At 37.7% G+C, this 22,822-nt stretch overlaps 2 protein-coding genes across 5 annotated transcripts; one reads left to right on the top strand and one right to left on the bottom strand.

The window, feature by feature from the left end:
* Positions 1 to 2,618: 2,618 nt before the first annotated feature.
* On the bottom strand, positions 2,619 to 19,917 carry syk (spleen tyrosine kinase). 4 transcript variants are annotated; one of them, XM_027009036.3, is made up of 14 exons: positions 19,172 to 19,917; positions 12,007 to 12,460; positions 11,545 to 11,705; positions 9,365 to 9,503; positions 8,935 to 9,007; positions 8,732 to 8,763; positions 8,090 to 8,158; positions 6,714 to 6,789; positions 6,382 to 6,541; positions 5,857 to 6,066; positions 5,077 to 5,266; positions 4,743 to 4,883; positions 4,272 to 4,384; positions 2,619 to 3,998 (listed from the first exon to the last, which is right to left on the bottom strand). In XM_027009036.3, exons 2-14 carry the CDS (start codon positions 12,406 to 12,408, stop codon positions 3,926 to 3,928), a joined length of 1,839 nt encoding a protein of 612 aa, XP_026864837.2. In that variant the 5' UTR covers positions 12,409 to 12,460; positions 19,172 to 19,917; the 3' UTR covers positions 2,619 to 3,925. The 4 variants fall into 4 exon arrangements, with proteins under 4 accessions (XP_026864837.2, XP_026864836.2, XP_026864838.2 ...); XM_027009035.3 differs by lacking the exon at positions 19,172 to 19,917 and adding an exon at positions 15,497 to 15,939; XM_027009037.3 differs by lacking the exons at positions 8,090 to 8,158; positions 19,172 to 19,917 and adding an exon at positions 15,497 to 15,934.
* On the top strand, positions 18,446 to 22,769 carry diras2 (DIRAS family GTPase 2). Its single transcript, XM_027009038.3, has 2 exons — positions 18,446 to 19,006; positions 20,024 to 22,769. The coding sequence occupies exon 2, from the start codon at positions 20,044 to 20,046 to the stop codon at positions 20,641 to 20,643; it is 600 nt and encodes a 199-aa protein (XP_026864839.1). The 5' UTR covers positions 18,446 to 19,006; positions 20,024 to 20,043; the 3' UTR covers positions 20,644 to 22,769.
* The last annotated feature ends 53 nt before the right edge of the window (positions 22,770 to 22,822 follow it).

A 22,822-nucleotide genomic window follows, 5' to 3' on the forward strand; every position in this document is an offset into this window, starting at 1 on the left:
CCAGCAACAGCAGATGTGCAACACAGACTTTTTTTTCTTTTGACACTTTATTTCTCACCCTTCTCTAACTGATATGTTTGTTTATTCAAAAGCTGTGGGGTGGCTTAATGATCCCAGTCATCCCATTGTCCATGTTTGAAGTTTAGGCTTGTGGACATGGTTGGCATTTTGAGTTTAAAGTATATCTGAATTCTGAAATTTAAAACTTGAATAAACTGGAGAGTCTGCATTAGTGATATATTTGAAACATATTCAGGCACAATATGTAGGCCATAAATATGTAAGCCACATAAATATGCTGTATGAAAACATATCTACTGAACTGTTGAGGTATCTTTAAATCAAATTTGCATGACCTTCTTAAGCTTTATAAGTTACCATAAATTACCCATAATTGCTCTGTTATCAGTGAGCCCCATTGATAGTGCAGTTCTTGGTCTTTTACCTGTATGCTGTTAGGCCTCAAAGGTCATCGGTCACTTCTATGGCCTACAAGTTCTGTTTTTATCTGACAGCACTCCCATTTGCTCCTCTGTGTATAAATGCCATAGTAACAAGGTTTGATGTCCCTACTTCACTTTGTAGGACTTTGCGAGATCCTGACAGAGCAGACTCCTGGAAATACAAAACTTTTTTCATTCAAGACATATTAGAGGTAGCCCTGCTTAGCTTACCCTACGTACACTGAGAAATTATCTAACAACCAATTCCACCAGACCAAGGTGTGCCGTGGTGTTACCTATCTGATCCATCTCCGTGTCACTGGGTTGCTTCCTCATAACAACCCCGGAAACAGAAGACAAGGAAGACTGTACAACCGCATTCACTTTTTTGTATGTGTAAGCCTTACATCTTAAATCCTATTTATCTCATGAACATTGTGATGTGTGTGTATGTGTGTCTGGGTGTGTGTGTAAGGTCCTTGAAGCAAGAGGTTAGAGTGTGAGGCCGGAAGCCTGTGTTCTCTGTGGTTCTGTGCTGTTCTGCTCTAGCCTTACCACTACACTTTTCACCGACTGTGTATGCATGCATGCTTGTGTATGTGAGAGAGTGATGCTTAAGTTTTACTGACCAGGCATATACGCTCAGTAGATATCTGACTATATGCTCTATATATGGGTGATTGTGGCGAATGGAGAGTCTTAAGTTAGTATTTTCACACAAGATGAGATATTTTGCCAGTATATATGGTGAGAGTTACTATTATTATGAAAAGTTTGATTATATAGGATTGCAAAAAGCTGCTATTTAAATACGTGAAAGATTCCATTGAAAAATATTTGTTATTTAAGAATTACTAACCATTTAGTGACACTGAAAGTTATGACTGAAGAGTGGTACACAACGAGCCTGGATGAGGTTCAAATATGGTACATTCACAAATATATTAGACCCTTCCACCCAAGACCACTCCAAACCCAGCAGTGACAATGACATGTACTAACACCCCCCCTCCCCCCCCCCTGCTCCCCATATCTTCAGAGTAAGGCCTGCTACATACTACTCGCATTCTGCCTGGGTCCCAAATCAGTATGCCGTATGCAGTACGCGACAAAAATAAATTTTTCCAGTTCGCAAAAGATACCCAACTGACATACTGTTTCCACCAAATATTCCTGTACACGACTAGAGCTGTCTTTGTAGTGTACTGCATATCCCATCATGCAACGGTGGCAGAAAATCTTTCTCAAGTGGGCAGAACCTTTATACATTCATGCGACCTCATAGTATGGTTTGTGTTTGTCACATACTGGATACTATACTGCATACTACTTCTGGACCTATACTATCTGGTATATAGTTTATACTGAGTGCAGTATACTGTATGTAGTAGGCTATTTTGAACAGAGCCTAATAAAATGCACCTGTGAAGCAGATGTACATAAATAAATCAACCAGTGAGTAGAAATACAAGGTAGGTGTTTCTAATGAAGTGACTAGTGAGTCTGTGATGTAACAGTATAATAACATTTGATAATAAAATAGTACAATTACAGTAAATATATTTATATAAATCAATTCTTAAGTATTTTTGTTAAATTTCAGTGAGGAATTATATAGGTCTTTCAGATTGGTGGTAAACACATATTGTATGTAGAGACATCAGAGCCCATTCTCATAATCCAGCATGTATTGCAAGCATGTAAAAGCATTTCTGTCAAGCTTCCGAACTTCGTACCTGCTTATCACATCCTACCCTACTAAAAAGGATCACTACTGTCATCTAGTGGTGTAATTCAAAACTGCACCATGAGGAAAAATCATGAAGATGAACCAGGGGGCAGAGACACTGTAGGAACAGCATGTTGCTCTGGCAGATACACTGTAAATTAAACTTTTTCATGCTGTCCAATTTTATGAGGGAGCCAATATAGCAGCTCAACTAGTTCCATTTTATATATACATGCAATGTGTCAGTATTTCTACACATTTAGCTGACACTTTTTATCCAAAGCAACTTACAATTATGACTAAGTACAACTTGAGCAAGTGAGGGTTAAGGGCCTTGCTCAGGAGACCCAACAGTGATAACTTGGTAGTGGTGGGGCTTGAACCAGCAACTTTCCAATTACAAGTCAAGTACCTTAACTGAGGAAATGACTTCAAGCAAATAAAGATTCAGAATAGTTAATGTATTTATTACTTCTTCAATGAATATTTTGTGCATAGGCCAAATAAATGCATCACAGTTTCCATTTGGCCGCTGTGTCAGGAATACGTGCGGGGAAGACGAGTGGATGTGCCCAGCTTGCCAGACCAACCAAACAGTCTGAACCAAGTGTTCCCCGGCAGGAGCTGGAAGACGCCACAAAGGATACAGTGGATTTGTTTCATTTCACGCTCACTGGGATTGGGAAGCAGGGATGGTAACTTTAACTAGGAAGTCAGTTGAACTAAAGGGCTTGAAATAAGCATTGAATGACAACAATCATGAATGTCAAAATTTAAACCTTATAGAGACATCTTGACATATAGTGTACATTTCTGAATGTGGGGAAAAATATTGCAGGACTCACAGTTTTATATAAGCAACAGTTTTCAGTCTTTGTGCATAAAATGAAAAAAAAAACCTAAAACATGCAAAAGATCACATATATGGCATGAGTGAAAATGGATATGAAGAGGAATGCTCTCTGTAGGAAGCAAACCAGTTGCAGCAGGGAGAAGAGGCTCTCTGCTATCTATACATCTGCACCACACCAGCTTCTGATTAGGAGCATCCATGTACCATCCACCAAAATGGTACACTTTAACTTCCCTTCAGTTAGCACTGCAAATTACTCCAGGCAAATACAGTGACTATGAGTTTGGGATTATAATACTGGGAGGGAGGGGGTGTTCCATTCTTTCTAGGTGTGGACAGTTATTGCTTTTGCAGCTGAAATGTGTTCTCTTCAACACGTGCTCAAACCTCGGCTCAATGCCTGTTTTAAGCATCAAGTCACCTTATTTCAGCTTGCAATACTAATACATGGTTAAAAGTGAAGAAGTTTTAATTTGATAAGTACTAAGTAATGCATTGTATTGCTGAGTATCAATATAAATGTAGAAAAATTATACAACTGAAACTAGTATTCCAAATAATATACTAGAGGAAACTTTTATAAGCTATAGGAAATATATTATAGGAAAATTGCCAAGTCAGGTGGTTACTGATTGAAACTTTGGCTTACAGTTTACATGAAAACATTTTGAACAAGCATGCATTAAATAACAGAGAAAAGAAAATGTTCAGTCTTACTACTCCTTAAATCTGTTTTTTCTCCTAGTATCTCAACACTAGCAGACCTTTCAACTGTTAACTATTTTACAGGATAACTAGTCCTAAATTCTGAACTCATTTAAACTCCATGTCCAAACAGCTCCAACTGTATTGCTTTTCATACATCCTGCCTCTTCTAGCAGTGTACATTGTATCCAGTGGTCAGTGAGAGATGTCGTAGTAGTAGTCTCTTAGCTTGGGCTCCACAACTGAGAAGCCAGGCCTCTCCTCTGGCCTGCACAGAAGCAATAACACAATCGAATGTGATCCTATTTGAGATCACATGACAGACAGTGACAATCAACATTTAGATCAGTTAAAAGAAAAAATCTTGGCTTATAAACAGCTTTAATTGTTTAAAAGTCTAAAGTTGATGTATACAAGAGCACATATAAAAAAAAAATTGAGAACTATGAAACATGTCTTCTGAAGACAGCATCCAAAAGTTCATACCACGCCAGGAACACCCTGGACTATAACATGCACAAATGCATTCTGGGTCACTCACTTGTATGTCCAGCATTTTTTCATAAGATTATACATCTCAGATGGGCAGTTGAGTGGGGCATCCATCCTGCCCCCATTCTCTATCATCTGGATGACTTCGTTGCCCTTCATGCCCTGTGCAGCACAGAAACACAACATCAAATCACACTCAGAAACCAGCTGAGAGCCCAACCATTGGGCAGTCAGTGCCAGCCTCAAAACCAGCTTTTGGGATAGTTGGATATTAAGTAGTTTCCCTGCTCTAACATGCAAGATTCCATTAAAAGGGGAACCTGTGCACTAATTCAGGTGTATATTTAAGGAGTGAAAAGGGTATAACTCTTTGATGGACAACTCTTTGGTAGCTAACTTATTGGTGGTTAACTCTTTGGGCAGCAGTAGCGCCTTTGCTTACCCACATGATTTGGTCATTAGAAAATGAAGGCTACTGTGCATAGGAAAGCTCCCTCAGTGAGTGTAGGCTGCCACATACCTTGTACGGCTTCTGTCCATACGAGAAAGCCTCCCACATCAGGACACCAAAGCTCCACACATCACTCTTGCAGGAGAACTTGAGGAAGTTCATGCATTCAGGTGCGTACCACTTTACCGGCCACTTTCCGTGGCCTTGGGACTGGATGAAAGGCAGAGAGCGACAACAGTCAACACATGGTTTAGCATGGTCTAGTCTCACAGTGTTACCAGCAAGAGATATAGACAAACACAACAAAATGTTAAAATACGATAAAAAGGAAAGCTAGGCTGAATACAGTATTTCTCAGTGTTATGCAGATTCCAAAGGCACCTTTAACTGTGCTGAACTGTACCTTGTAATAGTTCTCCTCCTCAGTGAGCGCTTTAGACAGGCCAAAGTCACTGATCTTTGCGTAGTGCTGGGTGACTAAGAGCACGTTCCTGGCAGCTAGGTCTCTGTGGACGAAGTTGTGCTCCTCGAGGTACTTCATCCCCATTGAGACCTGATGCACAAGTTCTGTGATATTCTTCGTACTGATGTGCCTGAGTGAAATGGCAAATAAATGACTAATTTGAGTTAAAATGGTTTTATTCTTTATTGATAACTGATAGCATTGCTAAGATTCTATTACTTTTTTTTAGGGCCACTGTCAGTCACAGTTAGAATCATCCTAATCCACCCACCACCACCACCAGCTTCATGCCTTAAAATGAGCTGTGCTTTAATAGACTGAAACAGTACACATTACACAAACTATTTTCATACACATCCCACAATACCCCCTTTCATTAACAGGCTTGACATGATATTTTAGATGATATATATGATATATTCCATTTACTTAAATGATAAGTCTGCACTTTCTTTTCCATTTTAAACATCAAGAGTTCACAAATAAAAATAAATCACAGCAAAAGTCAGTGTAAAAGAACCCTAAATAATGCTAGTTTGCAAGCACTGGGTGTAAGTAATAGCTCCATGAATCTCAAGCTATAACACCATAACCCCCACTGAGCTTGGGTCATTTCTCATATATGCTTTGTGGATCAGTTTGGTTTTGTATGTGACAATAGTTACCACATTAAATCAAGCATGTGGTCTTATTTTGGGAAATGCTCTAGGAGTGCTGTACTTGTTCTTTTGCAGGAACTTGTGCAGGGGCCCCAGCTCGGCCAGCTCCATAACCAGCATGAGGTTTTCGGCCTTACAGATGCCAATCATGCGCACGATGTAGGGGTTGTCTAGCTGCTGCATAACCTGAGCCTCACGTAGCATCTCCTCTTTCACGGCCACATTGTTCTCTTCATTCTTCAAGATCTTCACCGCCACTGGCTTCTGGTTTCTATAGCACACACACACAAACACACACACACACAAAACACACATACACAAAGACATGATGTCAATTGCACTGGCTACTATTACTAAAACACCACAGGCTTGAAAGCTAGATTATGAGGAAGTTTATATTCACAAACCTTCACATAAACAAAATGGTGGCTACCTGGGGGAATATTTTATACATCTGATAGCTTTAAAATATATAACATTAAAGTATTCACCACATCTGACCATGGATTTGAATCTCACATCCTCAACTGTGTGAAACCCAAAGGACACTTAAAAATATATGCTGTCTGCATTCAAAGACACTCACTTCCTCATGTTATAGATACCCTTGAGTACAGTGCCAAAGTTGCCTGAGCCCAGCTCGCCATCCTCCAAGTACAAGTCCTTCCGATCCACCGTAGTTGAGCGCAGCTCATCTGGGTCTGCGTATGGACTCTCGTACACCTCAGTATCCATGGGCATAGCTTCTGCATTTCAGCAAAGACACCAAGTGAGGAGAGAAGCAGAGAAGGGTGAAAGACTCATTGATTGGCTGTTGTCAGCGTGTGCAGTATGAAACAGGTTCCAAGATTGTCCCAAGCTACAGATACGACTGCTTCTCTATGTTTTAGCTGGTCTGAAACGAAACTAAAAACTAACCTGTGGTGGACAGTTTTGGCCTTGTGGCATAAGGGTTGGAATTGGAGGCCTGGGCACTTGAGGTAGTTGTTCTGATCTGTTGGCACAAAAGACAAGGGAAAGGTTGACACAGTAAAGACACACAGAGGTGCACAAACAGTGGCATGGCACCTGGTGACGTTGAAGTGGTACACGAGAACGCCACACGCTGGTTCCCAGTCTCCTTCATGGCCCCTTGCATTAGCACCTTCACACCTTCTTTAAACCTTTGCAAACAAATCTTTGGTTGTGTGTATCCTCTGACTTTCGAAATCTTACTGTATGACTTTTGAATATTCTGGTGAAGGACCATAAATGAGAGGAGAATCTCAGTCCATAATTAAGTCAAACAAACAAACAAAAAGCCACAAGATGAATTCATCACACAAAGTATAAAAAGATAAAGAATTAATGTTAGGCAGCCATAGGGAATGGTAGGCCAGTGTTTAGTTGAAAGTGTTCGGTAACTGATAATACTAATCTATGTTAGCAAGTTTAAACTACCATGCTATTTTTATTTGGATAAACTTACTTTATAAATTAGTTAATCTGCACTGTTTGCATTTGTTTTTGTTTTTTTTTGTGTTTGTTGTTGTTGCTGCTGTTGTTTTTGTTGTTGTTTTGTTTTATTTTGTTTTAAAGTTTCAGCTAAAAACTGAGAAACATTCCTAGTGACCACTAGGTGACAGGATAGCGCTACTGTCCCACTGTACGGATTTGCATGGACTTAATCTTACAACTCTTCTTAGTATAAGAAAACATTCAAAGGTTCTGAAAGTTAAACAGTGTATGTGGATCTTTCAAGTTCCAAACCAAATGTCACTTTATCATATTGGTGCCATGCATATCATTTACAGCGGAAGCATATATTAATAAATGGGTCTGTTTTGAATAATGTACCACAAAGGAAAATCCATTTGATGGAATAAATGTGAAATATCAAACCAAAGCCTCTAGATTATGTTTAAACAATATGTTAAAACAATATGTAAAACTGCAAAGCTCACAATTTATGCATAATGTACATATAAGATTCTTCAACAACCTTTTTTTCTGCATTGTGAGATACTTTTGGTTTTCTCATTAATGTATGCTTATATTTCCTAAAATAACACACAGCAGGAATTAACTTAGATATGTATTACTTAAACTGGGAGCTTTTTCAGTTTTGAAATGGACATATTCACATCAAAATAACAAACTAATAAGTAATATTGTTCTGTCGGCTCACTGCCGGCGGGGCGCATGATGTGTGTGGAGGTAAGTGGTGGAAAAGATTAGAAAAGATGAGCAGCAAAACCACATGCAGTGGTGGATTAGAGCAGGGGAGGAGCGGACAGGCCGACATGGTAGTGCACCTTTTTGTGGCCAGGTTTGGGGAAGGAGTAGGATTTGATTCTGGAGAGAATCCCACCTGTGGCAAGTCGCTAGAAACCACAATTTTAGAAAGGATAAAGTTATTGTCTTGAACCCTACCCTGCATTACTCATAACTGTGACCCATACGCACTGCTTAATGAGTTTTATCAGGACTAAGATATCTATTCGAAGCCTGGAGATGAATGACAAAGAGGTCATTTTTTTGCTATCAAGATTAAAAAACAAGACAGCACAGTTTATTACAGGCAACATAAAACCCACTGAACATGTGATGTCACTGTCATGCCCATGTTGAGGTACTCTAAATTGCAGGCACCGTTGCCCTGAAATATCAGTTTCTACCTGTGAACTATTATTGTGTGTCAATATTATGGTGCAGAGGAAAGTTTACAACAGATGGTGTGTACATACAATAAATGGTTCATATATGTTCTTGTATTGGTGCAATACCAATAAAGTGTGCATCAGAGACTAAAGGGTGCCTGCAACAAATGTCTGTAAATGTCTAATTCTTCACCTGATCAAATTTTTCACACTCTCTGATTCTACACACTCTCTTCACCTGATCAAATTTATGGTTTGGACATTTTTTTTCATTTATTATTCAAGAGCAACACTCACCATTGGATGATTGGAAGGAATTGTTGGACGGCCTAGGCACAATAAATATAACAATGAATATTCAATTTACACATTCACACATTCAGTCATCGATAATTTCTGTTTTACTAAGCATCCATAATACATTAACTTTTCCTACAGCCCACTGATCAACCCATCCATCCATCCATCCATCCATCCACTTTTAGAGGAAACATTGCTACCATCAGGTCGTGGGCAGGGTTCAGTCAACACCCTGAGCAGTCCATCGGGCTTGTAGGAGTAGTGCTCCACCAGCTACACAGAAAAATACACGAGTGAGTCGATATACTGCAGCCACTCTGATTTTTAAGAGCTCAAATTCAAACACAAATTTTACAAAAGTCAAATATACTGGGCCAACAAAATAAACTGACATTAGACTTAAATATACAACTAGCAAAAACACATACTCAATTCAAAATAAATTAACATAAATTTATACAATTGAGCAAAATAATTGAAGCAGGGCATTCTAGTTTTTTAAGGCAGAAAACTCTAATTATAAAATTAAATGCAAGTTATTACATCTTCTTGTAATTAGATTCATGTTGAACCTCCTCCAAAAGTTCACCGGGTATAATTCAACCGTCTGCACATGAGCAGTATAATTACCTGCCAGAGAGTGTCAAACTTCTTCCCATCAGGAATTGAGAGTTTGCCAGTTTTGTCCTTGTCTATGCGGTAGTGCATGACCTGGCCATTGTGTAAGAGACAAAGAGCAAAAGAGCCACTGGCATCTCGTTGCCGTATCCTGTTAACAAAAGACAGATGCTAAATCAAACATATCAGACCAAGAACACTTGAAATAAACAGTGTAAGAGGAAGCCTTTCACCATCCTGTACATTTCTAATATTGATCAAAGACACTGCAACTGACCACAGCATTATTCTGGCCAAGGGCTACCAATAGGTGGCACTACAGCATAATGCAAAATAATGCAGAACAGCACATGAATACAAATGTTTCCTGTATGTTATTTTTGTCAAAGTAACCAATGGACTAGAAAAACACTTTTCCTGTATTACGTTATAAGACCAAGCTTCCACTGCACTACAACAAAGAACAATAAACAAAAAAAGTTATTGTCTACCAAAAATCATGGTGGGAATTCAGAGGAGAACACTTATTCATTTTATAAAGTTATAATTGTATCTATATAGGACTTTCCCTGCTATTGTCATCTTAATTCCAGAAACCAGCTTAGCCTAATTAACAAATGTTAATTCGACATTATTCAATACAGAACATTTTTTATAGTTTGAAAATAATCATTTTCTGAGGTAAAATTATATAGATATGTTATAGTCTCTTTCATGCTAGTCAGTGCAAGTGCAACACTCTCCTGCTTTAATTATACAACACCAATATAAAGTGTTGCACTTGCACTGACTAGCATGGAAAAAATTATAACACAATTTATACTTATTTAGCCAAAGAACCTCTCCTAAGAAATGCTTTCAATGAAGTAGCATATTAAAAAAAAATTACAATGCAAGTCATTATGGAGGGGTATTGTGAACACAAACTCTATCACAATATTGCATGAGACTCAATTGCAACAATAATAAATGTAATTACACCGTTAGTACAATACAATATAAATATATTTTTGTTATGCTATTGCACAAATTAAAATTTGTACAATGAAAACAAAAAGAAAATGCATTGCAGTTTTTGCACAGTTCAGACACTTCGATATTCTATTTAAAGTGACTTGAGATAAAAGTGTGGCATTACACCCAGTGTCACATCACAGCCAGACAGCCTCATCCACATTCTGTGTCATGTACACACATACATACACATGCCAAACATGTACACTGGCACTCCTCCTCCAACTGTTTCTTTGGTCACTTCAGGAAGTCCTGTGCAACAATGTGAGAGCGGAAACCACTGTGTTTCTCTGTGAATGTGCGTGCGTGTGTGTGTGTGTGTGTGTGTGTGAGAGAGAGAGAGACACACACACACAAAAAGAGAAATGGTGTAAGCTCTTAAAAACGACTTACGGTGAAGTGCTAAAAGGGGCTTTCTGAGAAGATAATAAGTACCACTGAGTTTCAGAATGTTCTCTGGATAGCCCTCAACATCTTCATAATTACTGGAATAATCCTGATTACTTCAGTCTTCCCTAACCAAATAGATTCCAATAAAATCTGAAAAATTACTGAGATTGATTTGATTCAACTTTTTAAATTATGCTAAGAAATGTCTTTAAAATGAATAAACATTGATACTTGCTAAAATCAAGTTATTGTAAATATAAATATTGTAAATAAAATTCACAGTAGAATGATGAAATGTAAAAATTTAATGAAATTAAAATGAAATTAAATAAAAATAGTGAACAGCTGGTGCTACATGTACAACTTTCATGTTTTATCACAAACAATAGCCAGCAGAGAAATACAATTGTTATTGTTCCACAATATATATAAAATGGAATATATAAACCAAATATTCCAAAATAATCCCATATAGCATCTTTCCTGGATCTATTATTACTGATTATTAGTGATTGTTTGTCTCTTCTAATTATCATTAATGGTCTATAGTCTATTACTAAACTGGAATTTATTTTTAAATATATTTATAAAAATGAATCCAGTATCCCCAAATAAAGGTAAAAATCTTTATTTGTTTTTCACCTCTTCTCAGCCTATAGCTCAGACCTGTTTGATCACGTGCTACAGTAACCTTGTGTCAAATTGCTGTGAGTTTAGGGGAGGGAGAGGTGGAGCTGGGCACTAAGTGCATGCCACAGGCAGGACCTGTTTGCTGCAAGGGTACTTACAGAAACTTGCCATTCGTTTGCGGAGCACTGAGTAACCGTGGCTCCGAGTCGTCACGCGTAATGGTGCCGTGGAACCAGGGCATCTTCTCATGCGCTGTGGTGGCGATCAGCTTCTCCAGCTGAGGTCTCTGGCTAATGATTGCCTGATCTAACGCGGCACCCTGCTCAAAATACAGTTCTTAGTCTATTTCACAGATACCCAAAATAAATAATAATGGCACATGATTCTTATCAGGAAGGATATGAAAATGGACAAACAACTTTCTCAACTCTGCTAGCACTTGCAGTCATTTCAGTGTGCGAAATACAGTCAAAAGATAAAGAAAGTCCCAGCATGCCATTACAAATTAATCGTTTCCTGCATCACTCATGTAATAATAAAATGGTGGTAATTCCTCCTAGCATATGAGACCAAATTTACTTGACTGAGACGTACTGCCAGAATGAAGTGCAGCTACAAACCTGCAGCTTCCAGGTCTGTTTTACATACAGCCGGATCAGCTCCTCCTTAATGTCCTCAAAGGCACCCACTTTGGGCTGCACCCCACGCGGCCGTTTGCAGGGTTTCTTCAGGAGGCAGATGAGCCCATCCGATTCCTGCGCATGGTAGTCGATCACGTCCGCCGGTGTGCGGTGCGACTTGCCTCCCGCTATAGCGTATGTCTCGTTCAGCTCCTTCTCTATGGTATAGTGGTAGCACTGGCGGCTGAAGGCCACTGACAGGGCATAGCCACCCAGGTAGTTGCGGCTCTGCCGGAGCAGGTAGAGGCCGTCGCTCAGTCCTCCCTGCTTCAGATGGTCCTCTGCCTCCTCTCGTGTGATGTTGCCGTAAAAGAAGGCCAGGCCCTGCACCAAGTCCGCCATGCTGGTACGGCCAGCTGCGACTGCCCAGAGGAATCCTACTCACTACTGTCCCCTGAAAGAGAGAGAACATGGATTTGGGTCTTTGTAATCAATTTATAGCCTTAAATATTTTTTTAAAGTAGTGAGGATCAGTCACTCTGAATCTATAGTGAGGATCAGTCACTGAAGTATGTAATATTGTGGATGACAAGTAAGCCCAAGAAAGAGGAAGATTCAAGCAGCTGTAGAGATAGCATGAACCTATAAAAGAATTAAATTGAGACATTGATGGATATGAGCAATTTATTTCTTTTTTTTTCCAATCATTGGCCACACTGTGACAACACCAACATGCCACTATGAGGGCTCAAAAACACATTACATTGCACGCCATGCGGCCACTCAGATATGTGGCTTATTCTGTACCAGTAAGAGTATATTTTGAATATTTAGTAGCAGTTCACTTTATAGTGTGGGTGATGCTTTGGGAAACAACTGAGCAGCATGCCTGTGACTGACACATCAGCATGCCTGCTACCAGCATGCCTGCTACCAGCAGCTGCCACTAATCATGCTTCTAAAACATTTGTTCACTTCTGATATTTCTTCTTAGTGAATCAACTTGATAATGCTAATGAAAAAGAAGAAAAATTTTAATAAGGAGAAGGAGAAGATGAGGAAGTAATTATTTAACAATATTAAATGTCTTCATTTAAAACATTTTTTGAGGAGTTTAGAGCAGCATTTGGGAGATATTTCATTGCCACAAAATAAGATGGAAATGCTATGTTAGTGTACAGAACTAGCACAAATGATAAAGATCTCCAATCATGTTTTCTTAACTTCTTAAAAATGCAACTAAAGTAGAGCACAGAGCTAAAGATTTGAGACTGGTGCATCCATTAAACTTCAAAGCTGTATGTGGTGCAAATTTCAACACTTAGATAGTTATAACCTGGAGGTTAATTTATACTAGCAGGAAGCAAGATGCTGGCAGGGAAACATACACTGAGAGAGGATCATATAAGCTTGAACACCCCTGTGGGACCTCCAAACAGATAAACAAGTGGTGTGCAACTAGCATGACATTGTGATGCAGAAGACAGCACTGGTAGCCTTCATACAAGTAGGATGCACCTATATTTAAAAAACAACATCCATGATAAGGATGTATCATGGTATACATCCTGTTGTCCTTTTCCATATGAATTAAAATCTTCAGCCCACCTTCGACACTCAGTGCAGTGACTTCAAAAGAGAGAACAGTGAGCACAGGTAGAGATGCAGTACTCCTGACATGCAGCTCTGACCACAAAAGATTCCAAACAGAGAGAGGACGGCAGCCTCACAAAGCACGAAAGCTCATTGTTCTGGTAATGGCACCTTGTACCAAATAGTAAAATAAGAAAGAAATAACCATCTAGATAGATGTCTTTATTTAATAGACAAATAGACATCTCTATTTAAAGTATATATTCCATATAGATTATTACATCTATGCATTTATTTACTTATTTATTTATTATTATTTGGTTGATTGTTACATTTTTCTTTTTTGTTATTTATATGCCATTTAATTACCTTTTACTATTAATAATATATTATATACAATACTCCACAAAAATCTAAGTAAACAGTAATATGTATGCAAATTAAATTAAAGTTTTTTGTTGTTTTTTTCTACTGGAAGAACACAAATACCCAAACTTCACCTAGATACCCAAAACTTCACCTAGATTTTTAATGACAAAAAAGTATCTTTTTGCAGGATAATGACTTTAAACACTGAAACACAATGCAAATGTACAGATGGAACACATATGGAACACACAGGGCAGCACAGGTCTCTCAACCTGAGGTTGTATGGGAGCATATGGACAGAGAAAATACTATTAGTCAGGAGCTTGGAAGAGTTTACAATGGGGCAACACTGTTGAATTCCGAATGGTGACGTAGATGTGAAAGCCATTTTTATTATTGCATTTCAATATTTATGGGGGAAAAAGTCAAAGACCTGTTGGCAAGGTGAAAATACAACAAGTTGAAAAAAAAATGTTAAAAGAAATTAATACACATATATAAGCAGTGTCCCACATAATTCATAATTTTGTTGTTTATTCATGCTCTAATAGTTCTTTAAGACGGAAACGCAACAGAGAGTGGCCATAAGCATTAAGTATCAAGAAATATATCTGAAACTAATTTGCTAAGGGTAAAACAGCTGAACATGCTTAAAGCAGCACTTCTTACTTTGTTGTTTAAACATCAGGACAAAAATTAACTACTCTTTTCTCGTAAATACTCTTAGACCATTTCTAGTATGCCAGTATGTCAGTCATTTACAAGTAAAATTGTACTGTTACAAAACAAGATAAAAAGTGTTTCTCAACTAGTGCAGAAGAGCAATATGCAGCAGTTTTTTTGACCCATCATGGCACATCATCATAGATATTTAAATAAATTGATATTTTATCAGATTTTCGGGCAGGGGGGCTGGGGGTTGGGGGGGAGGATTAATAAAATTAACATGTTAGAAAAGATGATAGCAGAGCAAATTTTTTGTTCAAACAAAGCTTTGTACTGCTTGCTTCAAAGTGACTATCTAATAAGAGATCAGGCATGCTAGCCCACAACACATACAAGATACATGCTATGAAGAATAAAGCTTACCTTTTCCATATTTCATTAAAAAATAAGAAATTTCCCGAAGACCAGTGCATGTTTCATTTAGATCTACATAATAGCTCTATTTACAGTATCATCCCTTTTTTCCATTAGGAAACGTTTCTTTTCTTTACTGAGTTTCTTAATAATAGATTTATCATAAATTGTAATAATACAATAATGCTTATTTTTCACATCATAACAACTGTTTTAAGCACTGCTAGCACCACCCAAATGTTCACATTAATAACGTCTGAAAAACACAGAGATGAAACAACAAAATATTGCAATTTTAATTCAACATCCCTTTAGAGGTCTAAATTTAGGCCTCTGTCACATTAGGAAAAATTAGGATAAAATGGAATTATCTGTAATGTCACATTATATAGACAATTATACAGCCACCATGAAGCTAAAACTGAGCAGTACTGAGTTAGAGTCTTACCTTAGCAAGTCCACAAGTCCCTTCTAATTGAGGCTGCAGTGCTATACTGTTGCAACCATGTTGAAGTGGTATCTAGTTGAGCAGGATGTGGTATGGCGAAAACTGACTGGATAGTTCAAACGCTATAACTCTACAAAGACCCCCCACTTGACAAGAGAATCTTCACAGCAAGGGCTTTCAAAGCATGCAAGGGTTGACAAGAACTGAAAAGAAATTAGTTCTGCTGTGTAAAAAATGGAGCTTACTGCAAATATAAAAATGAATTTAGCTTTGAGTAGAGCTGATGCTAAGCTTCCTCATTTTAAGTAACTTGTAGCTACTTCCTTCAGTCTATTTTTTTAAGTCTAAATTCTGACTTCCCCCTTTTAACACAAGTACATATATATGAGCCACTGGGTTCAAGTGGAAAAATTAACATATTTGAGTCACGTCAAATAAGGCCCTATGGTCACTAGAACTTTCTATGAATTATATTAATGTAACTTTTCTAAGTTTAAAACTACACCATTTCATGTAAGTTCAGCACATAACACACAAATTGTACAAACTGATATAAATAAACTTGATAATACTAATGAAAATGAAAAACAAGAGAAATTCAAATAAGGAGAAAAAGTAGAAAATGAGGAAGTAATCATTTAACAATATTAAATATTTTGTTTTATTTAAAATAATTTGGGTAAATGTTTCAAGGGGAGTTTAGAGAAGAATTGGGAGATTTTTCATTGCCTTAAAATAAGATGGAAATGCTGTTTTAATGTACAGAACTAGCACATATATTAAAGATTTTCAGTCATGTTTTTCTTAACTTCTTAAACATTCAATTAAAATGGAGCACAGACTTGAGACTGGTATACTCATTAAACATCAAGGCTGTAAATTGTGCAAGTTTCAACACTAGGATAAGTTACAACCTAGGGGTTAATTTATAGACAATCCAGCATCTTGTAGCAAGATGCAAGATGTTGGCAGGGAAACATACACAGTATAATACTGCAGTATTATGCATATTATTGTGAAAAGATTTTTTAGCATCTAGCATTTTTTAGCAACTAGCATCTTGCTAGAAATCTTTAGCAACTTTATATACAGTATGTTTGCATGTATGCAGCTCCTTAATATCAAGCATGATTTAGTACTATTTTCACTTCATAGAAAAAGAAAGAGGAAGCTATGTGAGCTGTGAGTAACCCATTAAGCAATGAGTAAGTTTAAAAATTGCTTTTCTTACTATTAGAAGACCAAAATGAAATGTCATATGATTTGTTTGGTAAAGGCTGACCATAAAGCCTCTTTTCTGAATTCTTCATTTGAAGAAACTAATACATCTCTAAAAAGATGTGTGAGTGATAAAACAGCCAGGATCTGTCAATACAGTTTTAAGCAGATATCAGATATAGCAGATGTAGAATAAAATGAGTCATGTATATGCTAAGCAGTTGAATGGTTATATACTATACATATATCTGAACTAAAATTTAAACTAAAAAGAAATGTAAAGATGGAAACATATCAGTGAAATAACAAAAACATTTTATCTAATATTTATAATAAATAAGTCATACTTAACCAGCATAAAACATAATTCTGCCTGTGCATGTGATTAGTATGCAAAGAAATTATGGGATTAAATATGTTTAAACAAAATACATATGAGTGTAAATTTACATAATGAATTTCATAATGTAAATCGTGTAGAACATTGCAATAAGCACAGGGTCATGGCCAGTGGAGCACTGTGAACGACATCTGTGCGATATGGACCACTGAGGTGAAACCACTCATGATGTTTGCTGATAATGGCCAGGTTATGCCACACTGCCTCCCCTTACCCCACCTAGCTAATGTTAGCTTCTTTTGTTTCAGAGATCTGTACTATTTATTCCATCATGTTCCTTCTGGGGAGAGGAAAGCAAATTATTTTACTTATAAATTATTGAAAATATATACTCATGCAGCTGCAGGTGCAACAATACCAACAATAAGTTATTGTTGCTTCAACATGGATCTTTAAATGATTGGTCTACTGTTTTACAGATGCAGAGGTGTGTAACTTGGCTTATTTTTTTTACAGGGAATAGGTTCACATCAGTCTGCTGAGATGCAAGCCCTCTGACATCATTTTGCAGATGTGTGACATTTAACTCAGTGCGCTTACCTAAACTACTTTATATGTGGCAACTCTTCAAATGTTTTTTTTTCTTTTCATGACATTACTTTGGGGTTAAACCATTTTTGTTTTCATCAAGCCTTGTAAGAGTGCAAAGGTAGCATATTCGCATACTTAAACCTATTTTTAGAGAGCCCAGCATGTTCACCGGAAGTCTTCGGAAATGCTTTTACTCATTTTACTCTCCAGGTGCACATAACTATCCGAATAGTTAGGTGCTTAGTTTGATTGTCTTAAATACCAGCTATAACCATCAGGGGGCAGAATCGTTCTTAAGGAAAAAAATATATATATCTATATATCCACATTGAACGCAAAGTTTACATCTTAAAATGTTATACTTGCATTTCTTCCCCACAGCCCCCCACCCGCCCATTTTTTAAAAATAAAATAAAGTTAGATGAAACCAAATCCCATTGACATATTTGCTGTTATCGTTCAAAAATACTTTTAGTAGCAAAAATGGCTTTTAAAATGCAACAGTATTATACAAAGAAAACCTTTAATTCCACCCAATGATTATAATACAATTAAACAAATATCAAAGTGTAAAAATAGTTAAAATGTTACAAGGGGCTATTTGAGGCTGTTTTGGATATCCTGGATGAACTGGAATAAAGATAGTGTGTGTGTGTGTGTGTGTGTGTGTGTGTGTGTGTGTGTGTGTGTGTGTGTGTGTGTGTGTGTGTGTGAGAGAGAGAGAGAGAGAGAGAGAGAGAGAGAGAGAGAGAGAGAGAGAGAGAGAGAGAGAGAGAGAGAGAGAGATGGCCTCTTGAGGGAAAGGGAAAAGGTTATATAATTGGGGGGACCCTAAACAACAATAGCAGTCGTCTGAAACATTTCTGTGCGATATTCTTGACAGTGTCTATTTATAGACTGGATGATATCTCAATACACATTGAAGATTACCCGTCATTTAGGCTTTGATAAATATACACCACTCGTATGTCTTATCGCGTAACGATTCCACAGGAGTAGACTTTTAATTAAGTATGATAATACATTGTTTTGATAAATTTGTTTACTTAAGATATCCATAGTCTACTGGTGGCAGGTGCCGGCTTCCCAGCAAGCTACTCACGTTGTGGGGGTTTCTTACTTTTTCAAAAGGGGGAGTTGCAAAGCAGTGAGATTCCACTTTACGTCACCAAGAGCGAACCCACACAGAGCGACGCGAATCTCACAAAGCTGCGGCTTTCAAAATTGGAGTCAGCGATCGAATGGATTTTTAGTGCAAGAGCAACCTCACATGCGGAAAGACAACAGCCATTCCATAATTTCTGTTACGCCGTACAATATGATAACAGGAGCCTAAAGTTTTCTCTTCGCCAGTATATTAGGTGAGTGTTTTGTTTGTTATAATTGTGTGTGAAATAATTACTACAGGCTACGCCCTGCCAATTTAATCGAGTTCATTATGTGTATCAAAAGCCAATTCGTGAGTTACTCTTAAGAAAAAAATACAAAGCAAGAAATGAACAGAAGTGCGATGCCGATGTACTTACAGCATGCTACGTCTTTTTCTATGGCTTTTATCTTTCCTGCATCTTCTGTGCATCTTGCCTGCATCAGCAGCAGATTACATCCAACGGCGCAATATCATAGCTTCGACAACAATGTGCATTGCGAAAAAAAACCGAGCCGTGTTCAATACGACAAAACGAACCTCGCCACTCATACATTACCTACTGTACGTGTCTACGTGAGATCGGCTGAAACAAAATCCGAAACTCTTCTTATTAAGCAGTAGCCTGTCCTAAGTAAGGAGCTACGTTTGCAGTTTCTATATTTTGTGGATATTAGGCTTTCTTCAGAGAAACCTCTGTCGAAACAGAACTACAAACTAACCAACGTTTTCAGGCGATGAAATGATTCTCCTTATGATCTTCTACACAATAACGATTGCAGCACAAGATGTGTAGCTATATATACACACCTACTTTGACGCACGGTAGAATATGTTCCTCTTGTTATACAGCAGTTTTGCGCAGGAAGGAAATTTTGCTGATGGGTAGGCACGTGTGTATGTACACTATCCACTGAGCAGAGGAGATTGTGGATATATTCTCAGCTGGTGTAATAGCAGAGTTTTACTTAATAGTAACACGTGAGCCATTTAACTTGCTTTTTTCACCAAAAGCGTAAGTTGATTCAACAATTGATGGTTCTTCATATTAAAACATGTCAAACAGAACACGCTAAATCTGCTAATGATATGTATTCCTTTATTTATATTAAAATAAATTTGATATGTTAAAATAAATAAACACTCAAATGAATAAATATTTATTTATTAATTAGTTGTACTTATGAGAGAGTATATCATTGTCTAATTTTTTGTTCCCTCTACTGCTAAGATTTATGCCAGAGCAGAACTATGCCAGAGCAGAGCAACGATTACCGGGTGGTGGTATTTGGGGCTGGAGGGGTCGGCAAAAGTTCCCTCGTGCTGCGCTTTGTGAAGGGGACTTTCCGCGAGAGCTACATCCCCACCATAGAGGACACTTACAGGCAAGTGATCAGTTGCGACAAGAGCATCTGCACACTGCAGATAACCGACACGACAGGTAGCCACCAGTTTCCTGCCATGCAGCGCCTGTCCATCTCCAAGGGCCACGCCTTCATCCTGGTCTACTCTGTGACAAGCAAGCAGTCGCTGGAGGAGCTGAAGCCCATCTTTGAACAGATCTGTCAGATCAAAGGTGATGTGGAGAGCATCCCCATTATGCTAGTGGGCAACAAGATTGATGAGATGAGCGGGCGTGAAGTAGACACCGGTGACGGGGAGGCCCTGTCCAAGAGATGGAAGTGTGCCTTTATGGAAACGTCAGCCAAGACCAACCACAATGTGAAGGAGCTCTTTCAGGAGCTGCTCAACCTAGAGAAACGCAGGACTGTCAGCCTCCAGATCGACGGCAAAAAAAACAAACAGCAGAAACGTGCTGAAAAGCTCAAAGGGAAGTGCGTGGTCATGTGAGGTGTAGGAGGAGGCATCCTGCTGCTGGGCTCATCAGAAGAGAAAAACCAAGGACATATGAGTTCCAGCGATGCAGCAGTTCTAACTAGCACCATTTTATGCCTGGCAAAGGGAGGGATCTATTCTTTACCATAACATATTCCTCTGATAGGACATTCAGTGAGTGAAGGGACTGTGGGCTTTTAAGATGAGGACATGTCAGACAACTTACAGACAACGCCTTGCAGAACCATTCTAGAATTAAGACTCTTTTACACAGTAATGGTTTGACAAATGAGCATGGGATTTATTCACTTTATGCAAGTTCATCCCAGATCCCAGATCCTAATTGCCAACATCATTGCTTAGTGCTTGGCAACCTCCCCCATACATTAAAGACAGTTCACGTACAGGTAAACAGAAACTTCAAGGTGCATGGATCCATTGAATGGTAGCACTAACCACTGTTGAAACAGTAATTAGGAAATGAAGACCTAAGATTGGTGAAGTGTGAGCAAGATTTCAAACATCATATACCTAAATGACTAATTTGCCCCTCAAGATGCATGTTACACAGAGCAATATGGGTGAAGGTTATTCAGGTTAGAGAGCCTATTTTAAAAGATGCTGAATTGGTCATATTACAGTGTAAATCAACATAGTAGAAAGGCTCAGATCCAGAGGACAATGGTGATAGAGTATTACACTAATGACCTTTATGAAGATATTACAGTTTTGGTGGTATAAAGTTACATTTTCATGATTCGTTAAGTAAACAATTTGCATAAACAGTGCATTAGTGTGTAATGGATAGTCATATGCCTAGTCACATCAAAGCGTTAACTTGTACTTTTGATGTGAAATAATATTCACATAATAATATTGTGTTTAAGGAATATTTACATTTAATTTCTATTTTACATAATGGATAACCAATTCAGCATCTATTGTATTCCATGTGTCAACACCATCATCATTTTAAGTTAAGGCATGTTTCAGTACTAAGCCTATTCAGAATATAAGACTGTAGCCTGAAATATCAGACACTGAAGCAGAATCACACAGATGTAAAACAAATGGAACAATATTTTTCTCAAATTAGACTTTTTAGAGATTTTATTTATTTGTCAACCATCTACCTGCCGTAAGGCTAAGCTCCACTGGTAGACAGTATGCTTAATCATCACTGGAAGCTGAAAATGAAAATATTACAATAAAGGAAAAAAATTTTGTTTAAAATGTTATCTCCAAAGATTCATTCAGTACTTTAAAGTGCATATTCCAGATCTAATCTTAAAATAAACTAACCTTGCATGACAGTATCCTGGAGGTGTTTTAAAGTATGCCAAATTTAGGATCTCAATCAGTGTACAGATGTTATTTCATTCAAAGAATTCAAAATGTTGCCTTTGTGAGTGAAGTACTGAGGCAATTAATGAAACTGCTTGGTCCAATGAGAATGGCAAGAATGTGTAGTTTACGTAAAGCTTCTTGATTGGATTGCATGATTAAAGCAGCTGTAGGAGAGGGCTTCAGCTCTGCAAAGTCAACACAAATCCCTTCCAGAATCTTCTTAAATTCTGCTTAACAAGCAAACAAATATGTTTGTACAGGTATATTCTAATATGAATAACCATCTACAACCCTTTTTCAGAGACATAACTTGTATGTTTTAGCATGATGGATCTTGTAATTATAACGGCAGAATCTGGCTTTTTAGCTATCTTATATTCCTGCTTTGTCTGCCTTTACATCAGTACTATTAAGAGTACGTCATGTTCAGTGAGCGGTTTATCTAAGTGCCACATTGTCATGGAAATGTTTCTAGTATGACTGCAACAAAAAATGTAAAAGAATGACAAGTAGATTTCTCAGTAGTGAAATTACGGTATGACCAGATGTCTATCCAAAAATTGTCTAGCTACAGGCACCAAAATGGTAACAAAAGTTGGTGGTATGCATTATTTGGGCAGGAAAAGTGCTTAGACTCAGTGCTGATGTTAACTACGCCTGTTTGTTATGCCGGAATTGTAAAATAAGTATCATGTAATATTGTTTTGATGAAATTGCTGTTAAACATCATGTGTGCCTACAAGTTTATATATCATTGTATATAGGTCATAAAATAAAGAAAGGTATGCATTTCATCTTGTATCTGTTTTGCTTACAACATATGAAAAAACAACAATTAAAGGTTTGT

Source organism: Electrophorus electricus, chromosome 19 (genome assembly GCF_041902795.1).
Source record: "Electrophorus electricus isolate QZ-2024a chromosome 19, ASM4190279v1, whole genome shotgun sequence".
Lineage (NCBI taxonomy): Eukaryota > Metazoa > Chordata > Actinopteri > Gymnotiformes > Gymnotidae > Electrophorus > Electrophorus electricus.

Coding starts and splice junctions, on each gene's coding strand:
- syk (XM_027009036.3), bottom strand. CDS start 12,408: ATGGCGGACTTGGTGCAGGGCCTGGCCTTCTTTTACGGCAACATCACA. Junction 9,008..9,364: donor AGTTTGACACTCTCTGGCAG/GTAATTATACTG, acceptor TTTTCTGTGTAG/CTGGTGGAGCACTACTCCTA. Junction 4,884..5,076: donor AGGAGGAGAACTATTACAAG/GTACAGTTCAGC, acceptor CCTTTCATCCAG/TCCCAAGGCCACGGAAAGTG.
- diras2 (XM_027009038.3), top strand. CDS start 20,044: ATGCCAGAGCAGAGCAACGATTACCGGGTGGTGGTATTTGGGGCTGGA.